Source organism: Schistocerca gregaria, chromosome 4, assembly GCF_023897955.1.
Source record: "Schistocerca gregaria isolate iqSchGreg1 chromosome 4, iqSchGreg1.2, whole genome shotgun sequence".
Taxonomy (NCBI): domain Eukaryota; kingdom Metazoa; phylum Arthropoda; class Insecta; order Orthoptera; family Acrididae; genus Schistocerca; species Schistocerca gregaria.
Window position 1 is genome coordinate 576,675,543 of NC_064923.1, and position 24,788 is coordinate 576,700,330.

Consider the following 24,788-nt stretch of genomic DNA (forward strand, 5'->3'; position numbering starts at 1 on the left):
ACAGGGCCAACACCCGGCATCATGGCGATATCCTACACTGGCCGTACACCTCTGGTGATCGTCGAGGGGACACTGAATAGATCACGGTACATCCAAACCGTCATCGAACCCATCGTTCTACCATTCCTAGACCGGCAAGGGAACTTGCTGTTCCAACAGGACAATGCACGTCCGCATGTATCCCGTGCCACCCAACGTGCTCTAGAAGGTGTAAGTTCAACTACCCTGGCCAGCAAGATCTCCGGATCTGTCCCCCATTGAGCATGTTTGGGACTGGATGAAGCGTCGTCTCAGGCGGTCTGCACGTCCAGCACGAACGCTGGTCCAACTGAGGCGCCAGGTGGAAATGGCATGGCAAGCCGTTCCACAGGACTACATCCAGCATCTCTACGATCGTCTACATGGGAGAATAGCAGCCTGCATTGCTGCGAAAGGTGGATATACACTGTACTAGTGCCGACATTGTGCATGCTCTGTTGCCTGTGTCTATGTGCCTGTGGTTCTGTCAGTGTGATCATGTGATGTATATGACCCCAGGAATGTGTCAATAAAGTTTCCCCTTCCTGGGACAATGAATTCACGGTGTTCTTATTTCAATTTCCAGGAGTGTATATACTGTGAGGTTACTGTGAGGATCCCTCGATCCTTAAATAGATGTGTGCAGGATGACTGTGGGTGGGCTCCAGCAATTATTCTGATTACACGTTTTAGAGCAATGAATACTTTTCTACTCAACGATGAATTACCCCAGAATATGATACCATATGAAAGCAGTGAATGAAAGTAGGCATAGTAAGCTAATTTACTCAGATTCTTATCACCAAAATTTGCAATAACCCTAATAGCATACGTAGCTGAGCTAAGACGTTTCAGCAGACCATCAATGTGTTGCTTCCAGTTTAACCTCTGATCAATGGACACACCTAAAAATTTTGAAAATACTACATTAGCTACAGACTTCTGTTCAAAGTCTAAATTTATTACTGGAGTTGTGCCATTTACTGTACGGAACTGTATATACTGTGTTTTATCAAAATTTAAAGAGAGTCCGTTTGCTGAGAACCACTTAATAATTTTGTGAAAAACATCATTTACAATTGCATCACTTAGTTCTTGGTTTTTGGATGTTATTACTATACTTGTATCATCAGCAAAAAGAACTAACTTTGCATCTTCATCAATATGGAATGGTAAGTCATTAATGTATATAAAGAACAGTAAAGGACCTAAGACCGAACCCTGTGGGACCTCGTACTTGATAGCTCCCCCCAGTTTGAGGAATCAGCTGTTGTATTAACATTACATGAACCACTTATTTCAACTTTCTGCATTCTTCCAGTTAAGTATGAATTAAACCATTTGTGCACTGCCCCCCTCGAACCATAATATCAGACTTTAATGCTGGACAGAGTAAAAGTGTGTCTGAGCACTCCTAACGATAGGACCCAGCAGCCGACGACTCATGCGTGTGCCAATGTTAACACCACGACAGCTGGAACTACGACTGACCGTCGGCACTGGACGTTGGCGAATCTAAATCCAGATACGTTCTTCATCAAGCAGATGTGAGGACGCGAATCCGTCGCCTTCCAGGGGAACACCTGTACTGTGTGACGGAAACAAGCTAGCAGCGGCTCCGTTATGCTCTGAGGAACATTCACTTGGGCGTCGATTGGTACAGTGGAGTTCGTGCAAGGCACCATGGCAGCCAGTCAGTAACGTAGACTGGATGCAGACCATGTTCACCCATTCATGATGATCATGTTTCGCAGAAGTGACATTTTTCAACAATAATGCGCCCTGTCACAATTCCAGGAGCGTGATGGAGCGGTTTGAGGAACACAGTGACGAGTTCCAATTGATGTTCTGGTGCCCCATCTCGCCAGGTATGAACCCGGTGGAACACATCTGCGGTGTGACTTAACGTGGCGTCAGAGCTCATATTCCCTTTCCCCGGAATTTACGGGAATTAGGTGACTTGTGTGCACAGATGTGGTACCATCTCCCTCCAGCGACCTACCAAGGCCTCATTGCTTCCATGCGACGACCCGTCGCAGCTGTTATCCTGGTCAAAGGTCGACTCACCGGCCATTAGGTTGGTAGTCATGATGTTCTAGCTGGTCAGTGTATCTTATATTTTTTTATTTATTTTACATATATATTTATATTTCCGTATTCAGTGTCTTTCCCTTTCTTTCGTCTATTAATTGAAGTATATCATCTGCTACCCAAGGTTTCTTCCAAGTTACCTTCCTTGTACCTATGGCTATCTGCCCAACATCTGTGATTGCTCTTTTTGGAGATGTCTACTTCTCTTTACATGATCTACCTATTGCAATGGCCACATCATTAGCGAACTTTAAACGCGTCTCGTCACTCCTCTGTACAGAAGTATCCCATTTCATTCCACACTGATTCTTTCGGACGATTGTTTTAATCTCTGTCTACTTTTCATCATTAATAAATTGTGAGCTGTGTGTATATACGCACTTTGGTACCCATTACAGCCCCATATCTGTTTTCGTAACCTCTACTGGTCCATTATGCAATCTAACTGGTACCTCCCCGTGTTTGACGTTCACTTCCAAGTACGCCTCCTGCTCTTGGGATTCTTGAGCAGAGTATTCGCTATTACCAAGTGAATTCAGTTAGTCTTTCTACTATATCAATCCTACTGCGAACCTGTATTCTCCAGTAACACTTTCTTTTATTCCTTCCCCTGCAACCTCGTTTCTCCTCGATGACTATTCGATTTTCATTTCCCTTTACATACTTAATTACCAGTTCAGTATCTTCATATTCGTTATCAGTTCATCTGCTGTTTACGACGTCGGCATATATACCTGAACTATCGTTGTTGGTGTTGGTTTGCTGTCGAATCTGATAACAACCTAATAACTTAAGTGTTCACAGGAGCTCACTCTCGTAATGAGCCCTACCCCATTTATACTATTTTCTGCTCCTGTTGATATTAACGTATATTCGTCTGACCATAAATCCCTGTCTTCTTTCCATTTCACTACACTGATCTCAATTACATCTATAATGAGCCTCTGCATTTTCCTTTTCAGATTTTGTAACTCCCTTTCTCTATTAACTACTCTGCCTGAAAGAAATGGTGAAGGGAAGAAAGCAGAGACAGCGTGCGAGTCAAGCTGTCAGAAAATACGAGCACATCAAGGGACTAGCATCGAGATGGGAGTAAGTATGGACGAGCCGACCAATTTTCAGTGTCAGGAGACAAAACCTTTGGAAGGCACCTGTTCTTGATATCCCCTCCACGCTCACACCCCCACGCTAACTCACACGAATCAAAAATAGTACACACGCACGCATGCACACCAACCACTCACCGTGTCGACGCCGGCGAACATCATGTCCAGTGCCATGACGCACGCGACTCCAGGGTCGTCGTTCTGGAGCAGCAGTCTTTCCAGCACGCTTGATTCGCCCGTGCAGTTCTCGCCCTTGGCTTTGATGCGGTCCATGGCGGCGTTTATATGTCTCATCGATGTCCTGAAAGATTTCAGTAGTTTAGCATTGCTTGCGAGTACCTGGATCTACCGTATATACTGTTGTCCAGTACCGGCGTACAACATCACGTTTAATTTTTGTAATTTTCCGAAGTTTGATCTTGGGTGTAACTGATCGGTTACAGGATTAAAAGCTTAGCAGAATTGAGTCACCCAGCCACATACAACCTGACATACACTTTTGATAAATGTTCAGCTCCAGAGGACGCAAACTTCTCTGCACTGCAGGTATCATTTCATCCCAGTTTTATTTTCCATTTTGTCCTTTACCATATAATACTGTGTTCTAGGCGTAATCCCGACCGTGCTAAATACGGCACAAGTGAGGTGTTCTCCCTTGAGCAAACAGAAATACTTTTTTAACACACACACACAAATTTTGGTGCAGCTTTACTGTTGTCGGACAGAAACCTGTCCGATAGTAAAATATTTAAAAGCAAACACGGACGAAAAGTAAGCTTCAACCACAAAATGGATTTGTGACTGAACTTTACAGACGGCAACAACCAGGCAACTATATTATTACAAATTTCATCCTCCACTCACATGGCATCCTCGAAAATAATAAAGGCATTATAAAATTTCTTTCACGTATTCCCGAGATAGCTTCACATCTACCACATGTCGAGCTCTGTGTATTAGAAAACATTAGATCCAGTCAAAAATTTGGTAATTCTAGTACTCAATAAGCTCCTTACGTGGCACTGCCGAACTCTATGGAATTACTCCTTAAAGTCAAGAAACACGCTAACCACCGGTCGAATAATTTTCTTCATCGATCTTCATCTCTTGGACGAACTGAGCAAGTTGAGTTTCACAAGATTTGTGTTTGCTGAACCCAAACTAGTTTTTATAGACGAGATTTTCGTACTTTGAAAATGCTGTCTTCACATCAGCGTTGCTGACCAGAAACTATGTGCATCTTCCCGTCGGTCCTTTAAGAAAGCGGGAAAGGCTTGCGCTTTTTTCCTATCACTTGGTATCCTTCGTTTCTCCAGTATCCTACGTCACATCGTGTAGAAGGGAAAGAAGGCCTATATAGAATCTTACACTTATCTCCGGCAAAGATTCTTTTCTGGTATTGAGATTTTTTAGTTAATTGTTGAGTCAGCGATCACTTATCTCAAGATCTGGATATTCGTAACGTGTGTGATGATTGAATGAAGGCACTGGAATCTTCTGTAGTGCAACAATTCCAGATGACCGAATCCTGTATTCCAGCTTTCTCTCTTTCATCTTGAGTTTTATTGGAACTATTAGGTACTTTAATTGTAGGTCTCAAGAGATTGCCTTCAGCGTATGATGGACTGTCGCTCGGTACTTCCGATCTGAGCAGTCATTTGTCAGCCACAGTTGACAGATGCTTGCCGAGACTAAAGCCTCGCTCACAGCAGCCGCTGCATTCCTTAATGCTTGCTGACGACTCCCACACCAAGACGGCGCTGCCTAATCGAACTACCTTCACAATGATGCGAGCTCTGATTTCTGTTATTTTATTATGATGATAATTCCTTCCTACATAGGTCGGGAAAAAAAAACCGTATTTCGAGAAGAAAGATGGCGATTGAAATTTCGTGACAAGATCCCGCCGCAAGTGAAAAGGCGTTTGTTTTAATGATGTTCACCCCAATTCCTGTGACAATCTATCCCGTATTTCTCGATAGTACAAAACGTGCTGCTCTTCTTTGAAATTCGTTAACGTCCTCCACTAATCCTATCTGGTAAGCATCCCACAACGTGCAGCAGTACTCCAAGAGAGGACGAACAAGCATAATGCAGATTCTCTTTAATATATCTGTTGCATCTTCTGCCAATAGCGTGGTCTCTGATTCACCTTACCCAGAACAATTTCTATGTGTTCTTTCAAATTCAAGTATTCGTAATTGTAATTGCTAGGTATTTAGTTCAATTTGCGGCCCTCAGATGTGACTTATTTATCTTATAATCGACGTTCGGCAGATTCCTTTTGCACTCATGTGGATGACCTCACTCTTTTCATTATTCACAGTCAAGTGCCAGTTATCGCACCATACAGATGACTTTACTAAGCGATAAACGACACAATCATCTAAAACAACCTAACGCCGGTGCTCAGACTGTCTGCTAAATCGTTTATATAGGTAGGGCACAGGAAAGGGCCCATAACACTACCTTGGGGAATACAACTGATCATTCGATGACTTTCCGTCAATTACTACGAACTGTGCCCTCTCTGACAGGAAATCACGAATCTAGTCACATTACTGAGGCGATATTTCATAAGAACGCAATTTCACTACAAGCCACTTGTAAGGTACATTTTCAAAAGCCTTCTGCAGATCTATAAATACAGAATCAATTCCAAATCCCTTGTCAATACCATTCAACACTTCGTGTGAATAAAGAGCTACTTGCGTTTCACAACAACGATGTTTTTTAAATCCGTATTGACTGTGTGTCAAAAGACCGTTGTCTTCGAGGTAATTCGTAATCTTTGAACACAATATAAGTTCCAAAATCCTGCTGCATATCGACGTTAATGATACTGACGTGTAATTTAATGGATTACACTTATTGCCTTTCCTGAATGTTGGTGTGGCCTATGCTGATTTCTAGTTTTTGGATACGGATCTTTCATCGAGCGAGCGGTTGTCGTTAAGTATGGAGCTATTGCAGCACCATACGCTGAAAGAAACCTAACTGATTTACAGTCTGAACCGGAGGCCTTGCTTTGATTATGTGATTTAAGTTGCTTCACTGTTCCGAAGATATCTACTTCTAATTTACTCATGTTGGCAGCTGTTCTTGATTAGGATTCTGCAATATTTACGTCGTCTTCTTTGGTGAAGCATTCTCGGTAGGCTGTGTTTAGAAACTCTGCTCCAGCAGCTCTGTCATCGAGAGATATTTCTATTGTTATCGCGTAGAACACAATTTCATTACACTGATTGTGTCTTTCCGCTGAAATACTTTACATACGACCAGAGTCTCTTCGGCTTTTCTGCCAGGTTTCGAGACAAACTTTCGTTGTTGTTGTTGTTGTGGTCTTCAGTCCCGAGACTGGTTTGCTGCAGCTCTCCATGCTACTCTATCCTGTGCAAGCTTCTTCATCTCCCAGTATCTACTGCAACCTACATCCTTCTGAATCTGCTTAGTGTATTCATCTCTTGGTCTCCCCTATGATTTTTACCCTCCACGATGACCTCCAATACTAAATTGGCGATTCCTTGATGCCTCAGAACATGTCCTACCAACCGATCCCTTCTTCTGGTCAAGTTGTGCCACAAACTTCTCCCCAATCCTACTCAATACTTCCTCATAAGTTATACGATCTACCCATCTAATCTTCAGCATTCTTCTGTAGCATCACATTTCGAAAGCTTCTATTCTCTTCTTGTCTAAACTATTTATCGTCCATGTTTTACTTCCATACATGGCTACACTCCATACAAATACTTTCAGAAAAGACTTCCTGACACTTAAATCTGTACTCGATGATAACAAATTCCTCTTCTTCAGAAACGCTTTCCTTGCCATTGACAGTCTACATTTTATATCCGCTCTACTTCGACCATCATCAGTTATTTTGCTCCCCAAATAGCAAAACTCCTTTACTACTTTAAGTGTCTCATTTCCCAATCAAATTCTCTCAGCATCACCCGACTTAATTCCACTATATTCCATTATCCTCGCGTTGCTTTTGTTGATGTTCATCTTATATACTCCTCTCAAGATACTGTCCATTCCATTCAACTGCTCTTCCAAGTCCCTTGCTGTCTTTGACAGAATTACAATGTCATCGGCGAACCTCAAAGTTTTTATTTCTTCTCCATGGATTTTAATACCTACTCCGAGTTTTTCTATTGTTTCATTTACTGCTTGCTCAATATACAGATTGAATAACATCGGGGAGAGGCTACAATCCTGTCTCACTCCCTTCCCAACCACTGCTTGCCTTTCATGCCCCTCGACTCTTATAACTGCCATCTGGTTTCTGCACAGATTGTAAATAGCCTCCCTGTATTTTACCCCTGCCACCTTTAGAATTTGAAAGAGAGTACTTTAAAATGGTATTCCAGTCAACATTGTCAAAACTTTCTCTAGGTCTACAAATGCTTTCTTCTAAGATAAGTCGTAAGGTCAGTGTTAACTCAAGTGTTCCAGTATTTCTACGGAATCCAAGCTGATCTTCTCCGAGGTCGGCTTCTACTAGCTTTTCCATTCGTCTGTAAAGAATTCGTGGTAGTATTTTGCAGCTATGGCTTATTAAACTGATTGTTCGGTAATTTTCACATCTGTCAACACCTGCTTTATTTGGGATTGGAATTATTATTTTCTTCTTGAAGTCTGAGGGTATTTCGCCTGTTTCATACATCTTGCTCACCAGATGGTAGAGTTTTGTCAGGACTGGCTCTCCCAAGGCCGTTAGTAGTTCCAATGGAATGTTGTCCACTCCGGGGGCCTTGTTTCGACTCAGGTCTTTCAGTGCTCTGTCAAACTCTTCACGCAGTATCGTATCTCCCATTTTATCTTCATCTACATCCTCTTCCATTTCCATAATATTGTCCTCAAGTACATCGCCCTTGTATAGACCCTCTATATACTCCTTCCACCTTTCTGTTTTCCCTTCTTTGCTTAGAACTGGGTTTTCATCTGAGCTCCTGATGTTCATACAAGTGGTTCTCGTATCTCCAAAGGTCTCTTTAATTTTCCTGTAGGTAGTATCTATCTTACCACTAGTGAGATAAGCCTCTACATCCTCACATTCGTCCTCTAGCCATCCCTGCTTAGCCATTTTGCACTTCATGTCGATCTCACTTTTGAGACGTTTGTATTAGTTTTTGCCTGCTTCATTTATTGCATTATTATATATTTTCTCCTTTCATCAATTAAATTCAATATTTCTTTTGTTACCCAAGGATTTCTACTAGCCCTCGTCTTTTTACCTACTTGATCCTCTGCTGCCTTCACTACTTCATCCCTCAAAGCTACCCATTCTTCTTCTACTGTATTTCCTTCCCCCATTCCTGACAATTGTTCCATTATGCTCTCCCTGAAACTCTGTACAACCTCTGGTTCTTTCAGTTTATCAAGGTTCCATGTCCTTAAATTCCCACCTTTTTGCAGTTTCTTCAGTTTTAATCTACAGGTCATAACCAATAGATTTTGGTCAGAGTCCACATCTGACCCTGGAAATGTCTTACAATTTAAAACCTGTTTCCTAAATCTCTGTCTTACCGTTATATATATATATATATATATATATATATATATATATATATATATATATATATATATATATATGACACCTTTTAGTATCTCCAGGGTTCTTCCATGTATACAACCTTCTTTCATGATTCTTAAACCAAGTGTTAGCTATGACTAATTTGTGCTCTGTGCAAAATTCTACCAGGCGGCTTCCTCTTTCATTTCTTAGCCCCAATCCATATCCACCTACTACGTTTCCTTCTCTCCCTTTTCCTACACTCGAATTCCAGTCACTCATGACTATTAAATTTTCATCTCCCTTCACTATCTGAATAATTTCTTTCATTTCATCATACATTTCTTCAATTTCTTCGTCATCTGCAGAGATTGTTGGCATATAAACTTGTACTACTGTAGCAGGTGTGGGCTTCGTATCTATCTTGGCCACAATAATGCGTTCACTATGCTGTTTGTAGTAGCTTACCCGCTTTCCTATTTTCCTATTCATTATTAAACCTACTCCTGCATTACCCCTATTTGATTTTGTGTTTATAACCCAGTAGTCACCTGACCAGAGGTCTTGTTCCTCCTGCCACCGAAGTTCACTAATTCCCACTAGAACTAACTTTAACCTGTCCATTTCCCTTTTTAAATTTTCTAACCTACCTGCCCGATTAAGGGATCTGACATTCCACGCTCCGATCCGTAGAACGCCAGTTTTCTTTCTCCTGATAACGACATTCTCTTGAGTAGTCCCCGCCCGGAGATCCGAATGGGGGACTATTTTACCTCCGGAATATTTTGCCCAAGAGGACGCCATCATCATTTAATTATACAGTAAAGCTGCATGCCCTCGGGAAAAATTACGGCTGTAGTTTCCCCTTGCTTTGAGCTGTTCGCAGTACCAGCACAGCAAGGCCGTTTTGGTTGTTGTTACAAGGCCAGATCAGTCAATCGTCCAGACTGTTGCCCTTGCAACTACTGAAAAGGCTGCTTCCCCTCTTCAGGAACCACACGTTTGTCTGGCCTCTCAACAGATACTCCACCGTTGTGGTCGTACCTACGGTACCGCTATCTGTATCGCTGAGGCACGCAAGCCTCCCCACCAACGACGAGGTCCATGGTTCATGGGGGGTGGGGAACTTTCGTTGAGGAAGCTATTACAAGCATCTCTCATTGAAGTCCATGATAAATTTCGAGTTTCTGTAAAAGATGACCAATGTTGGAAATTTGGCGTTCGTTTAAATTTGGCATGATTTTTTCGTTGTTCCTACAACAGTGTTCTGACTCATTTTGTGTACCAATGGGGATCATCTCCGTCGTTATTAATTTATTTGTCATAAACCTCTCTTTGAATTCAAGCCACATCTTATCTATACTTATATTATTAATTTGGTAGGAGCGGAGATTGTCTCTCAGGAAGTCGTGAAACGAATTTTTATCTGCTTTTGTGAACAGATATATTTTTCTTATATTTTTGGAGGATTTGAGAGTAACAATATTCAGTCTCGCTACGACAACCCTGTATTCAATAATCATTGTATCCGTTTTGATGCTTGTTATTAGCTCAGGATCCTTTGTTGCTAAGATGTCAAGAGTGTTTTCAGAACCGCTTACTATTCAAGTGGGCTCATGAACTAACTGCTCGAAATAATTTTCAGAGAATTCGTTTAGCGCAGTTTCGGACAATGTTTTACACGTAACTCCAGATTTAAACATGTTAATCACCACCAAGTGTAATTGTATGTGTGGGGTACGTGTTTGAAATCCGACTCACGTTTTCTTTGAACCTTTCAGTAATTCTACAGTCTCAGTTGTGAAATCGATAAAAGGATCCAATTGTCATTTTATTTCAGCTGCCAAGAATGACCTCTACCCGTATTAACTCACAGGAACTATGTACTTTGATTTCGCTACTTTTAATAGCAACAAACACGTCACCGCCAACTGTGTTTAGCCTATCTTTTCTGAACGCAGTTTCGTCCTAATAAATTTCGAGTGGTCTTATCTCTGGCTTTAGCCATCTTTCAGTGCTTTCTATTAGCACTTGGAACTCTGGTATCTTACCAACACAGCTACGAAATTTACAACTATTCTACTGATGGTTCCTGGATTTACGTTCCTCCTTTGTTCGAACTGCTCCGTTTGAGACTGAAGCTGTTTTTATGTTCCTCAGAGACCCTGTAACCTAAAAAGACCACCCAGTCCACGCCACACAGCAATCCGCGCAGCCGCCTCCTGCGTCTAGACTCCTGACCTATTTAGCGGAACACGAAACCCAGCTGCCCTGTGGCCCAAATCAAGGAATCTGCAGCCTACACGGTCGCAGAATCATTATAGGATTATAGAGGAAAGTTCCTGACAGATTAAACATGTGTTCTGGACCGAGACTCGAACTCAGGACATTTCCCTTCCAGGATACTAGGATCTTCCATTTTCTAGTCCGATACTTACCGCTGAATCAGGTACCAAAATTTATTAAAACCTCTATCACCATATAATTAATTTGTATTGTGGGACGGATATCTCAAACTTGCCACTATACTTTCAACATAAATGTAAATGAGTGGGAGTTCCACACTTGCCAGGGAATTAATTTTGTGAATAACATGTATTGTTCAATGACAATTTTGTCAGCACAGTTGGTGAAAATTAAAGTATTGATGTCCTCACAGTAGAGATGCACTTACACGTAGAAGAAGTCGAGGGCTTTGACATATCGCCGCCACGTCGGCGTGCTGATGAGTTTCCAGGGCGACAGCCGGAACTCCAGCTTAAATGTGGCGTCCAAGATGAACTGCACAGCGTCGATCATCTTCTGGGGCTCGGAATCCGCCGGCAGGTTGGGCTCTAGACAGCCGAGGCGTGAATCCAGAGCCACCAGCGACACAGCTGCACAGTAGAGGAGCACCAGCGTCACAACACAGCGTTGGCATCACACCGCTACTGCACTTTCAGCTGTCGCCAGACTTTGTACATACTGGGTATAAAATCATCTGCTACAGTTCCTACTGACTACTTTATTGCCAGCTTTCACCTGCGCAGGTACCGAAGCGACATGAGTCTAAACATAAGTCTTCAACAGTAATGGTAAAAATGAAGCATTGCTTTGAGATGCACATAAAATCACTTTGTGTGATAGCTTTCGATAGAAGACAGACTCAACGGCGCCGAGGATATTCGCTATTTTCGATTAGTAATGTGGATTCTTCAGTGGCTTCAGTTATCAATGACACTGGTTCCAGCATAACTAATAATTCCATTTTAGGCATATGAGGGAGCAGTAGCTGCTCAAATTTCACATTATCCTGTAGATGATTATTTAAGGTCAATGCTGTGATCACTGTTTCGGTATACGGTGACCCCGCTACCTCATTCAAATACTCATGGTGAGTGGATTTAATAATCTCTCATTACGAAATCCTTTTAGTAGCTTTCGTCCTTTCTAAGTGTGACGGAAGCGTTGTGTGTTACTTTATGCTTGACGTCCGCTATTTATGGTTATCGAAAAAATTGTCAACGTTTAACACTTGGTCAACCAATTTTCTTTTCTCGATCGGGACATGACTTGATTTTGTGAGTATGTTCATTTTCCTTTTAGTTACATCTTCCAGCCGTTCACTTACATCAACCAGCCGTACAAGTAAATAAAGGACTTACGTCTAAAGCGGTCTTGTCTTTTCAGAGTGATACGTCCATGCTGTGGCTGCGCTGACTTTAAAGTTTGCTGAGTAAATCTTTCTATTTAATAACTGGGATCTTGCAAGTTGTGTATCATCAGAATGTTGAACCGAAGACAGAGTATTTGTACGAAACTCTTTGTAAGAAATTAATACACCGACGTAAAGGTAAACGTTAAAACATGAACATTTTTATCAAACGAAGTAAAATATACACAATGTTTGCCGTGATCAGTATTTGTTGCTTATACCAGCTTACTTTCAGTATCTTCGACACATAAAAAGGCATTCATACAGATGAATAACAGTGCGAGTACATAATGGTTATTGTAAGAAAATGAAATGCCTACAGCCGTCCTTGTGATCTTATTTATTGCGTAGCTATCAGTTTCGCAGCTTCAGTGTGCCTTACTTGATGCTGAAGGAGTTATCATGGACCATATATGCGGTGCACCAGTGGCCAACATACCTGGTTTACGCAGACTATCTGTAACCGTGATGCCCACACACCAACCATCAACTGCAAACTGAATGGAATTGCAAGCAAGTTTCTCTAGTTAGTTGGTAGTGAAAGGCTGTGGTCCTCAAGACCCCCATGCAAAAGGATGGTTTCAGGTGAGTATCGCTACATAGTGATGCCAGAGGATGTGCAAGTGCAGCTTATCGGCATATTTGAGACTTTGAGAAAATTGGAGTCATTGGCATGAGGAAGACGGGAACATCATACCGACTGATCGCACATAAAGTTGGCTGTATCGTAATGACTGCAGAACGAGTAATGACGAGGTGGACTCCGAACAACAGAGTTGCAAGAAGTGTAGAGCTGGCTCCTTTCAGAGGGATTACACCCCAGAATATGTTATATTTGACGTCTCGCTCTAATGAATAGACGTAACAAAACAAATAAAATCCTCCCAGAGATTACAGTGTGTCAACACGAATCAAAGGGAACAAATGACTGAAAGCTTCGCTGAGATCTCTCTATGCCATATGCCGCTTCCCACTAACATCGTACCGTAGACAATAGGGACTTGCATGGTATAGGATTACAGTGAACTATGACGCTGAGTGCCATTGAGTGGTGTTTAACGACGAGTCACAGTTTGGGTCGTGGCGTTTCCGTAGACGACGTTGTGAAAGGTCACAATAAGAGGCTGTTCTCGAGACTGAAAACTGTCCATCTCATGGAATTGTGGTGTCGGGAGCTACTGCATACGGCTGCTTTGGTAATTGTTGAAGAGAGTTAGAATGTTTGCCAGAATGCGGCAGGAATGATAAATCGTCTTGTCGTAACACCTCTTAATTATGGTTCCAGCCGGCCGCGGTGGCCGAGCGGTTCTAGGCGCTTCAGCCCGGAACGTCACGACTGCTACGGTCGCAGGCTCGAATCCTGCCTCGGACATGGACATGTGTGGGTTAGGTTTAAGTAGTTATAAGCTCTAGGGGACTGAGATGATAAGTCCCATAGTGCTCAGAGCCATTTGAACCATTATCGTTCTAAAGAGGATAATGCAAGATCACACACTGCATTTAACATTACCATTGCCTTGCACAATGCGTGGATCGTTGACTCAACTATCCGTTCCCTTGATTTATCACCAATAGAGTACGTGTCGGAGATAACTGGAAGACATATTTTTATACTTGCCAGTCTCAAGCCAATAATCTTCATGAACTGATGCAGCAAGTGTTTGAGATATAACAAGAAATTTCTGAAGAACACATTCAGAGGCTGTTTCCATATTGATGATGGGCATTAACTCCTAATAGAATGAAAATGTGATCATGTAATAACCATTAAGCGATGAACATCTCCACAAAATTCGATAATTATTGTACTGTATGAGAACGAAGTCTTTTCCGAGGGCGCTGTTCTATATAACATCTTCTTATTTCTCAAGATTTCGACGATTACCTCCTTCGTCTTCTTCAGGAACCACTGACTGTCAAAAGTGCTGTAGTGATGGCCCTATATATTCCATAGACGGCTTCTAATTGGTTGGTAATTACGTCATGGTGTCGTAGATGATGTCAACGTCTGCGCTGATGGCGCCACATGTCCTGTAGTACCGTAAAAATAGCGACCAATATCTCTCAACCTTCTCAGCAATTTGAGCTTGTTTCCATGCACCATTAAGATTATATACGCTGTCACGGTTGAAGTTCCGGTCGCACATTCTTATTTCTACAGCCTCTGTAATTACAGAATCTCATTATGTAGAAGAATGGGACAAAATTTATGTTCCGTCAATCAGTATTTTCTGCTTGTTTGGGAGTCTGTGCTCAGCAACTGCTTATTTCTCAAGTTCTCGATTTTTAATATGCGGTTGATGTTCTTGCTCAGTAGTCGGAAACGGTGCGGATGTACTGACTAATGTACCTCATTCAGCAGGAAATGTTACAAATCCCAGGAATCCTTAAGCCGGGACTGCCCTTAAGCAGGAGGTAGCATCTGCTTTATCTCCTTAAGAGATCGGAAAATAGGTCTTATACCTCGTCTTCCCAGGCCTCTGTGCATTTTGCAGGAACTAGCGCCGCGGATTGGAAAGAATACTGTCGATAGCTCATCACGTGAATGTTCAGCATTTTCACGTTTCCTTTTGTAGGAGAACACAGACTTCATATCACATGAACCATAGCCGTTCTTTCGGAACACGTACTTCAGATGATTAATTTCGGAATCCAAGTGGCCTTGTCAGAAACGTACTAGTGTACTTAAAAATGATCTCTTTATGGACTGGATGATGAAAACTCAGGGCGCTAAGTTATAAATCCACTGAGTATCGGCTGCGGTACACTGAGTGGCCGAGACGTGCATTCGACTTCCATTGTAGCAGCACATCTTATAATTGCAGCCTTCTTTCTTTCTCTGCCTCGTCAGTAAACTGGATGTTTGGATGCGTACTGTTAGTTCGTTCCGTTTGTTCAAGAAAGTGCTCAAGGGCTTCTACGCCGTATGGCAAGCCCATAAACGCGTCGTCATATAACGCTAAAATGAAGATAAACGAAAGAGAGCCAAGTTTAGTTCTCAAAATTTTCCAAAAAAATTTGGATCACTGCTGGAGACTACGGAGGACCCATTGTCGTTTCGTCTATCATTTCATAAAATTTACCACTATATCAGTCTGCCCCCTGTAGGTGATTGGTTAGCGCGACAGACTGTCAATCCTATCGGCCCGTGTTCGATTCCCGGCTGGGTTGCAGATTTTCTCAGTTCGGGGATTGGGCGTTGTGTTGTCATCATCATCATTTGATTCCCATCGACGCGCAAGTCGCGGAAGTGGCGTCAAATCGAAAGACTTGCACCTGGCGAACGGTCTACCCGGCGGGAGGCCCTAGTTACACTTTTTTTTTTTACCGCTAAGTCAAAAGTAAGTGGCCGTTATAAAACGTCGTAACATGCCACAACGGTTCCGTCCACTGTGCAGAACATCAACGACGTATTAAAAATCGAGAATTGGAGAAATAAGAAGTTGCTGAGCACAGAATCAGGAACAAACGCACAATACTGTTTGACGAAACAAATGTTTTGTTACAGGCTCCTACGTACTGGGATTCTGTAATTAAAGAGGCTGTAGAAATATGAACGTGGAACAAGAACTTAACTGTGATAGTGAATGTAATCTTAGCGGTGCATGGAAGCGAGCTGCCGATGCAGAGAAGAGGCAGAGATATTCATCGCATTGTTTACACTACTACAAAAACGGTGAAGCCATGGGCGCAGGCCTTGACACTCTCTGAGACAGCACTGCGTAATTACCGACAGATCAAATCAGTCTATGGATTATATAAGGTCACCACAGCAGCAGGTTTGGCAGTCAGTTGTTCCTGACGAAGACAACGAAGGTAATCGTCGAAAGCTTAATGTTTTACCCGGAATTGTCGCGGCAAGACGTCCGAAAGTGTTTTACACACATATTGGAATGACGCGTCATTGTGTTTTACACTTAACATATCTGCCACAGTAGTTGATGTTAAGTGGTAGTAACACACTCTCTTGTACGCTGTTACCAGTGATTGTTACGTAATGCAACACTTGTCTCATATGTGATATGAAGTGAAAGAGACGTCCATCAGGCTACGGTAAACCACTAAACAAATAAAAACATATTTCTTCAGACTTATTTATATATACGAAAAATGTTATTATAATTCGTGGAATGGTTCCGCTTCTACACTTATCAAAGTTTGATAAATATCTGACTGGTGCTTGTAGGTGAACCTCTTTCCATTTTAGTCAGTGTATTTTGTCGAGTACTTAATTAGGTACTGTTGTAGTTGGAACCGCTGATCTATCGCAAGCAACGTAAAGATTGTGATTAGGCACCAACAGAGGGAGAGGGAAGAGGGATAGGGAGAGGGAGAGGGAGAGGGAGAGGGAGAGGGAGAGGGAGAGGGAGAGGGAGAGGGAGAGGGAGAGGGAGAGGGAGAGGGAGAGGGAGAGGGAGAGGGAGAGGGAGAGGGAAGGGGTGAATGAGTGAGTGAGTTCCTGATCGAACTTCGAAGAACCGAATGGACAGGCCATCTAACGATGGTTGTAATGAATAAATCAGGAGTTTTACTAAAGTGAGTGTCGGGTGCACTTCCGGATATCCTTGTCGTCGATGCTTCCGACACTGGTACCGGGCAGAACACCCGATACTTCGAGATGTCAACAGCACCGATAACGCATGAAGACTGATATTTCATGTTGCAATATTCCTACAACGTTTCAGTTTGCTGTGCCTTCGCTTGAGATTTCTACTCAAGTTGAGTGAGTTTTCTCAGTTATTGGAGCATTTGGTCTGCAGCAAAGAGTAGACTTTCACTATCTAGTGTTCAACATTCGCTAAAAGTTAAAATTAATTCAGAATTTTCTTGTTGTGAATTATACTATGTAATTAAGGCAAACAAACTATTTTTTATAAAAACCATTTGAAAAATACAACTGAATAAATAGATTAACGTTTCAGTAATCTTTTAAGAATTTTATGTGATTTCAAAGATAATTCCTGGGCTAGACCCCGAATGATACGGAAATATGTAAGGGGATGGACCCAAAAAATATTTTAAACCTATGCCGTACGTATTTATTCAAAGCCACCTACTAAGGATCTGTCCACTTGTTTATTGGCTCTGAATCGATCCACGTATTAAACAGAATGGCGTTGCAATAAATATGGACAGGTTTTATTTGAATCACTGATTGTCTTTGGACATAGGTATTTGATATTGTTCGTTAAAATTGCTGTGCCATGTACTTCAGTTTGTGTGATTGCTGTGACAGAAGTACGTTCTTCCTGATACAAATGTGTGAATGTGTTTGTTTCTTTCTTTCTTTCCTCTTAGTTTTTGAGTTTCGAATTATAAAATGACACGGCGTTGCGTAACTTACAGCACTTTGAAGTGGTGTCGCAAGTGCGAGTACATGCTTGTACGAGGGCTGTCCACGAAGTAAGTTACGATTGATGGCGAAATAAAAATCACAGTGAAAATCAGAAATGTATCATTTGTAACAGTTAGCTACAACTTTCAGCTACTTCTCTACGTAGTCGCCGTTCTGACTCAGAAATTCGTCGTAGCGTTGTACCAACTTTCCAATACCCTCATCATAGAAAGCAGCCGCCAGTGCTTTCCGCCAATTCTCTACGTTGGCCTAAAGCTCGTTGTCTGTGCCAAAATGTTGTCTTCATAGCCAGCGGTTCGTTTGAGCAGAGTTGAAACTCAGTGGGAGACAATTACGGGCTGTATTGTGGGTAACCAAACATTTCCAATTGAAACGATGCAGGAACAGCTTCATTGCCCCTGCAGAATGAGGCTGAGAATTGTCTTGAAGAAGAAACCGCACGACAGTTATGTAATGTTGGTTGCATAGATGTTGCTTCCCATTAATGCTCTTGATTCATGGAGGCAATGTCTGTGGAACATTACGCAAGTCTTCTGGATTAAGTTCACGAAAAACAAAGAGGCTTAGATTGTAGAAATATCATCTTCCAACACGACAATACTATTACAGCCAAAAATGCACTGCATCTCGAAAAGGGACGGATCTGCAATAGAAATTACCGTAACGTCCTAACCATTCGACAGATTTAGAAGCCTCTGAATTTTAGTCACACAGTTAATAATGAAGTATCATTTTTTCATCTATATCGACTCTTAGTCTGTTTTCGTATCCATAAACCTCGCTAGTCACTCAAAAGATGGACGGATGACAGTCCACCGAAATATCACCAGTCTATTTGTTGAATGGCATCTTGATCGTATCTGACTTGGCAAGTGCACCGTCAGCTACCAACAGTTCAGATATACAGGGTGCGCGGACCTCCTCGCAACGCACAATGAGCGCTTTGATCTCAAAGATTTTAATGCATCGGAGCATATCCCTGAACTAACGGGAAGGTGATAGGAAAGTGGGAAGAAATACCGTGGCAGAGTGCTCGGAAGCATTAGAGGGTGCTTTAGGATCAAGGTATTACCATTCATAAAAGAAATTGTGTTGCCGCTATACAAACGTACAGAAGTCAGTGAAACTTGTCCCAGATTTTTGCGACCCTCTCGGGAGTTACTGAAATCGCTGCAGCTACGGCTGGTGCTGTGTGGGTTCGCACTTCACCCATAGTTTTTGGAAGGGGAACCTCACTCTCTCCTCCCCCCCCCCCCTCCAAACCAATAAGAAAAAGAACGCACGCATATCGTGAGATCAGGTGACCTGTTAGGCCGTGGTGAAATGGAAGATCCGTAGTCCCTGCTACTGTAAGAAGTACAGTGCCGTAATCTCAACAAATATCTAGCCGCACAGTTGTAACTGAGCTGCACACACCAAAACTGAGAATGCAAAACTCTTTTAATTGATGTGTTAGCGCCGTCTCGATAGGACGCACATTGAGTAACGACGTCTCACAACTGTTCCCAAAGTAAACTTATAAATTGCGTTGCGTAAATGAAAATTTACCACACGTTTTACCGTCATTCATACAGCCGAAAAATATGGTCGAGTAATGTATGTGAAATGTATAGAGTGGTGTGGTTTGAAGCTGTCTCATGAAAAGTTGCCAGTTTGACGGGAACGTCTGGAATTTGTGTGTTTCAGAAATTACTTACACTCAAGGGACCATTTGCAGAGTTCGTTTAGGAAATCGTCGGGCATCTGCTGGTTTTCGTCTCTCAGCTGCACCATTCTGTGAAACAATAATTAATTGTTATTAGTCTGTTACCGTTTATGTACAATCAGTAATTAATTAGGTTTATAGACTTATTTTATATAATTTTATAGACGTCGTAATACGTGCTAAGAATTGGCTTCGGAGTTTTCAGCAAGAGAATCCACGTATAAGGCTTTCTCAGTGACTAAGCCCTGTCTGTTTTGAGTAGAAACTTAAGTACTCGAAGATATTAGTCACTTTGATCGTGAGGAACTCCTGGGATTGATCTGTGGCTCGTATATAGTGATGACCTCCATTAATTCTACAGGACTGAAGTCACGGAAAATTTCAGTTCCTGACGGTGGAGATGGTAAATATTGCCTTGAGAGGGCTCTTGTAATAATTTTTAAAGATGAACTGCAAACGATCTGCGACTTGCTTCACTAATACCTGTTTACTGCTAAGCGGTGGTCTGCTTATCAAGCGGTCATCTAGCAACAAATGACTAGCGTCAACCAAGTTATTGAAAAAAATGTCCTTAGTTTTCAGGCCCTGCCATTTCGAATAAAATACTCGAGCCTTCGATGGCTATCACCGGTGCCGGTAAGGTTTCCTGCTTATGTAGGCACGAGTGCAGCCTCTGGCTAGAATCAGAGAAGTACGTGTGCCTGTGAGGCGAGTTGCGCAGCTCTTAGCAGGTCTGGTCCACCGCGGAACCGAGTAAAGTGGTGAATTTGAAACAGCCGCCCCCGCCTCCCTACAAGCGTCAGGCATCTGTCTTTGCTCTCTGTCGGTATCCAACACCCACCCCATGCTTTTCTAAGTGTGCGCTCCTGGTCCCTGTGAAAATTGTTGCTATTTATTCTGATCTCAGTTGCCGCCTTTCTACCTGAATCCCAGTATGTTGATCTATGAAGACTCTCCTGTTTTCAAATTGCATTTTGTGCCCGTTTTCCAGACAACGCCCACCTATGGCGACCTTGTCCAGCTTCTTTTTTTAACAGTCGCTTGGGGTCATGCGCAACGCATTGGAGCTGTGCGAATAGTTTGACGTATATAAATGTTGCAGCATTCGCATGCGACATTATACACGCAGGGCATACGAAGAACTGTCTCGTCTTCAACAGGGCGCGGCATATCTCGTAACACGAGGACGGGCCACAACAATGTGTCAGTCCGTGTCTCTGCAGCTCATATCCTAATTTGCTGCTGTTTGCCTCACAGTTTGTACAAAAGTAGCCAGCTTTGCCTCTTCAGTCGATTCAGAAGCTGTACTCCACCGATGATACGTTAAAGTGCTTTTAATTTCCCGCTCGCTTTAAGCATTCTCTCTGAACCCGTGTTTCCAATGCTGCAATTCAGAATGTAAGAGGTCGTTCTCAGAAATAGTCTTTACTATATGCGGTGGCGGGTTCACGAATTATGCAGCGCTCTTTAACAGAGTTCTTCAGGGGCCCTGTGTGCATAGTGACCCTTGCGAATGCGGCAGCAACTACACGAGGTGCGACAATAAAGTAATGAGACTGACTTGCACACACTTTTTCCAACGCTTGTGCCATTGATGGTAACATTTCTGGAACTCGTCTTCTGTAATATTCTCCAAGACCCTCGTCACAGTTTTTTGGACATCTTGTGTTGTTGGAAAATGGTGTCCCTTGACCGCCGTTTTGACTCTTGGAAATAGAAAGAAAGTCACGTGGAGTGATATCTGGTGAATAAGGTGGCTGTGGTAGTACCCAAGTTTGTTTTGAGGTTAAAAATTGCTATAGTGACAGAGCAGTATGGGATGGCGCATTATCGTGATATGCAGAATCCAATAATCAGCAATGTGGCCACGGACACTATGATCTCTTTTACTAAGTCTTTATAAAATTTCTTTGTAGTAATATTGGTTAGCTGTTTGTCCAGGAGGCCCCCACTCTCTATGAACAATTCCCTTGGAATCAAAGAAGCACACAAGCATGCATTTCACTTTTGACTTTGACATGCGAGCTTTTTTTGGTCTGGGTGATCTCTTCGAGCACCATTGCGAACTTTAGCGTTTTGTCTCTGGCTCGTACTGAGAAAACCAACTTTCATCAGCAGTGACAACACGGCTCTACAATTCTGGATTGATTTCCGTTTGCTCTAATAGATCGGCTGCCACATTTTTTCGTGTTTCTCGCTGTTGTGATGTGAGATTTTTGAGGACTGTTATTGCACAGATCCTTCTCATACCAAAATCTTCAGATATTGTTAGACGAACCGTTTCTCGACTGATGTTCATTTCTTCTCCAATCATTTTCACAGATAATCTTCGGTCATATCGTATGAGTTCACGCACCCCGGCTAAGTTGACATCCGTCCGTGAGGTTGATGGTCGTCCACTGCAGTCTTCATCTTCAACATTCGTTCTGCCTTCAGTAAACATTTTATGCCAACGAAAAACTTGTGCTCTTGACATAACCGCCTCTCCAAAAGCCTTCTGAAGTTTACCATAAGTTGTCGTCGCGTTTTCACCCAATTTAACGCAAAAAGAAATGGCATACTGTTGTTCAATATTATGTCGTTCCATTTCCGTGACGAGAGACAGAAACACGCGTTAACTTATTATAGCACAATTCACTACTGAGCAGTTGCATCGATGTGCCGCTTGGACTAGAAGCAACTTATAGACCAAGGTCAAAGATATTGTGCCTACGCAAGCCTGCAGGGTTGCACATCATGCAAAGAAAATCAGTCTCATTTTTGTCGCACGTTGTATAAGTCAAGGTATTCACACAGCTACTGAGCATTGTACAGAGGACAAGAAACATACGAAGCAAAGGGTGTTCACAAATCGGCCATAGGTCAACATTTCCTGGAAAAAGAGCGCAAAATATAATCTGAAAGCAGGAGGCTTTGGGCTCATAGATAAAAATATTGGGATTCCGGTATAAAGGAGGCAATTGAGATCAGAATAAGCAGCAACAGCCTAAAGGTACGCACTTACTACGGTATGGAAATGAGCACTGGATATCGAAAGAAAGGAATGACGGATGTTACAGCTTGTAGGGGGTCGGTTTCAAACGTGGCGCCGGCCCCTCGTACCGATTGACGTCACCCGATCGCGTGCCAAGGCTCACGAGAAAGTCACGCCTTGGCGCGTACATCGCAGCACTTGACGATGCAGAACAGCTGTCTCCGGTGGGGAGAGAGTATCTATTTCAGAAGAGTTTAATAATTCTTGAGTGCGTGTTTAAATGCGTGCTCTAGATAGTACAAGACAAAGTTAAGACCTTTACTGGGTAGGTTTTCAATTACATACAGATTTCCCGTGGGTCATGCAAGGAGCTGAGCATTCGCGAAAGGCGTCGGACAAGCCGATTACTGTGATGTCATACGTTCGTTGCGAAGCTCGTTCTCCTGGGCCTCGGTCCCGCGGCGGGCCGAACCTGCTGTGAGCTGCCCAACTCACCTTCTGCGCAAGCGTCGTTTCGGATCTCTCTGATTGATGCCAGAGGCTCGAATCTTGCCTATATACTCGGAAAACTGTACCAGCCCCAGAAATCAGCGGCTTTTACTCCTGATGACGGAGGCGGAGATAGCCATCGAAAGATTGAGTATTTTATTTGAACTGACGCGGCTTGTAAACCGAGAACATATTATTCTCACATGACGCCGCGAAAGACTACGGGAACACGAATCAAGGTACGACTGTACAAAAGAATAAAGATATGAACACCTGAAATATTAGCACTAGCACATAATTTATTTTGCATTAGCATATACAACAACACGTCCGTCTACCCTATACACTAAATTTTACGGCACATAGCGGAGTGTTCTTCGTGTCCTACTCTTATAAAACATCTATCCTGAGTCATTGCTAATTATACGTTGTAAGCGTCAGAGTATGTAATCAGTTGAATCAGTGCTAAGTTCTCCGCTTTCCTCGTCCCGGTCAGTCAGGGAGAAGAATATGCGAAGAAGTAGTATGTTGCCCTCCCGATCTTGTAATTTACTCTCTCGAAATTTTAACAGTAAACTTCTCCGTGATGCACAACGCTTCTTTCGTACAGACACTGATCGAGATTCCGTTTTGGAGAGGGGCGGGGGGGGGGGGGGGGGGGGGGAGGGCTGGCACAGTTTGTTACAGTCTCTATTCTCTGTCTCACACCAGTGAAATACAAATTGTCTTCATCCCCCTTTTTAATATTGTAGAGATGCGAAACATTTCAAAAAGAATAACAATAGAATATATAAGTCTTTTGATATAACAATATGTACAGTTAGAATAATAACAATAAAGTCTTTTATAATAATAATTTGTTTACATCACTGCTAGGTACAATTACTTTATACACTGTATAAGGCCCATTTTTAACGTACTTAACACTAGTAAGATCTTATATAAGAGTTTTGCAACAACTATTCAGAAATAACGTACTCCTAAAATAGCGTAAAAAAACTTGGATTTATTTTATGAGGATAACGTGGAGTCACGGGAGAAACGACATACTTATAATTTACTACTAAAAACCCATCCATAAAATAAGTTATAATGCGCCTACTATATCTACATATATGACTTGTTCCTACGTCAAACTCACAAGTATCAATAGTGTAGCGAATATATAATGATTCCGTTTTAGATACTTGAAAATAGCCTAAGGTTGAAACTGTATAATCGTTTTCTTTTTTTTTTGGGGGGGGGGGGGAGGAGTCTTTCCCTCTGTTTTCCCTTACTCAACGTCTTGTGGTTTGTCGACTCCATCTTTGAAGTCCCGAATCGTATCTGACTCTTTGTTGGCAGCAGGTGCAGGCAAGTTGTGAATGTGCGTCTCTGCCTGGGAAGGTCCTCAAGCAAGAAAATTAAAATTACCCTCTTTTAAATATAGTTTGTAATTTATGAATTTCCGTCCCATTACAGAGACCAAATTTATATAGTAATGTATTCTCAGAAAGCTGAATGTGAAATTTCGAATTTAATATACACTCCTGGAAATTGAAATAAGAACACCGTGAATTCATTGTTCCAGGAAGGGGAAACTTTATTGACACATTCCTGGGGTCAGATACATCACATGATCACACTGACAGAACCACAGGCACATAGACACAGGCAACAGAGCATGCACAATGTCGGCACTAGTACAGTGTATATCCACCTTTCGCAGCAATGCAGGCTGCTATTCTCCCATGGAGACGATCGTAGAGATGCTGGATGTAGTCCTGTGGAACGGCTTGCCATGCCATTTCCACCTGGCGCCTCAGTTGGACCAGCGTTCGTGCTGGACGTGCAG

General features: G+C 42.4%; 1 protein-coding gene across 1 annotated transcript in view; it reads right to left on the reverse strand.

Moving 5' to 3' along the window:
- LOC126365968 (probable cytochrome P450 301a1, mitochondrial) overlaps positions 1-24,788 on the reverse strand; it is a 223,719-nt gene that overhangs the window by 75,273 nt on the left and 123,658 nt on the right. The window contains exons 6-8 of the mRNA XM_050008765.1: positions 19,484-19,560; positions 11,411-11,612; positions 3,354-3,516 (exon numbers count right to left, since the gene is read on the reverse strand). Coding sequence (XP_049864722.1) covers positions 3,354-3,516; positions 11,411-11,612; positions 19,484-19,560 — 442 coding nt within the window. The remainder of the gene's footprint in view (positions 1-3,353; positions 3,517-11,410; positions 11,613-19,483; positions 19,561-24,788) is intronic.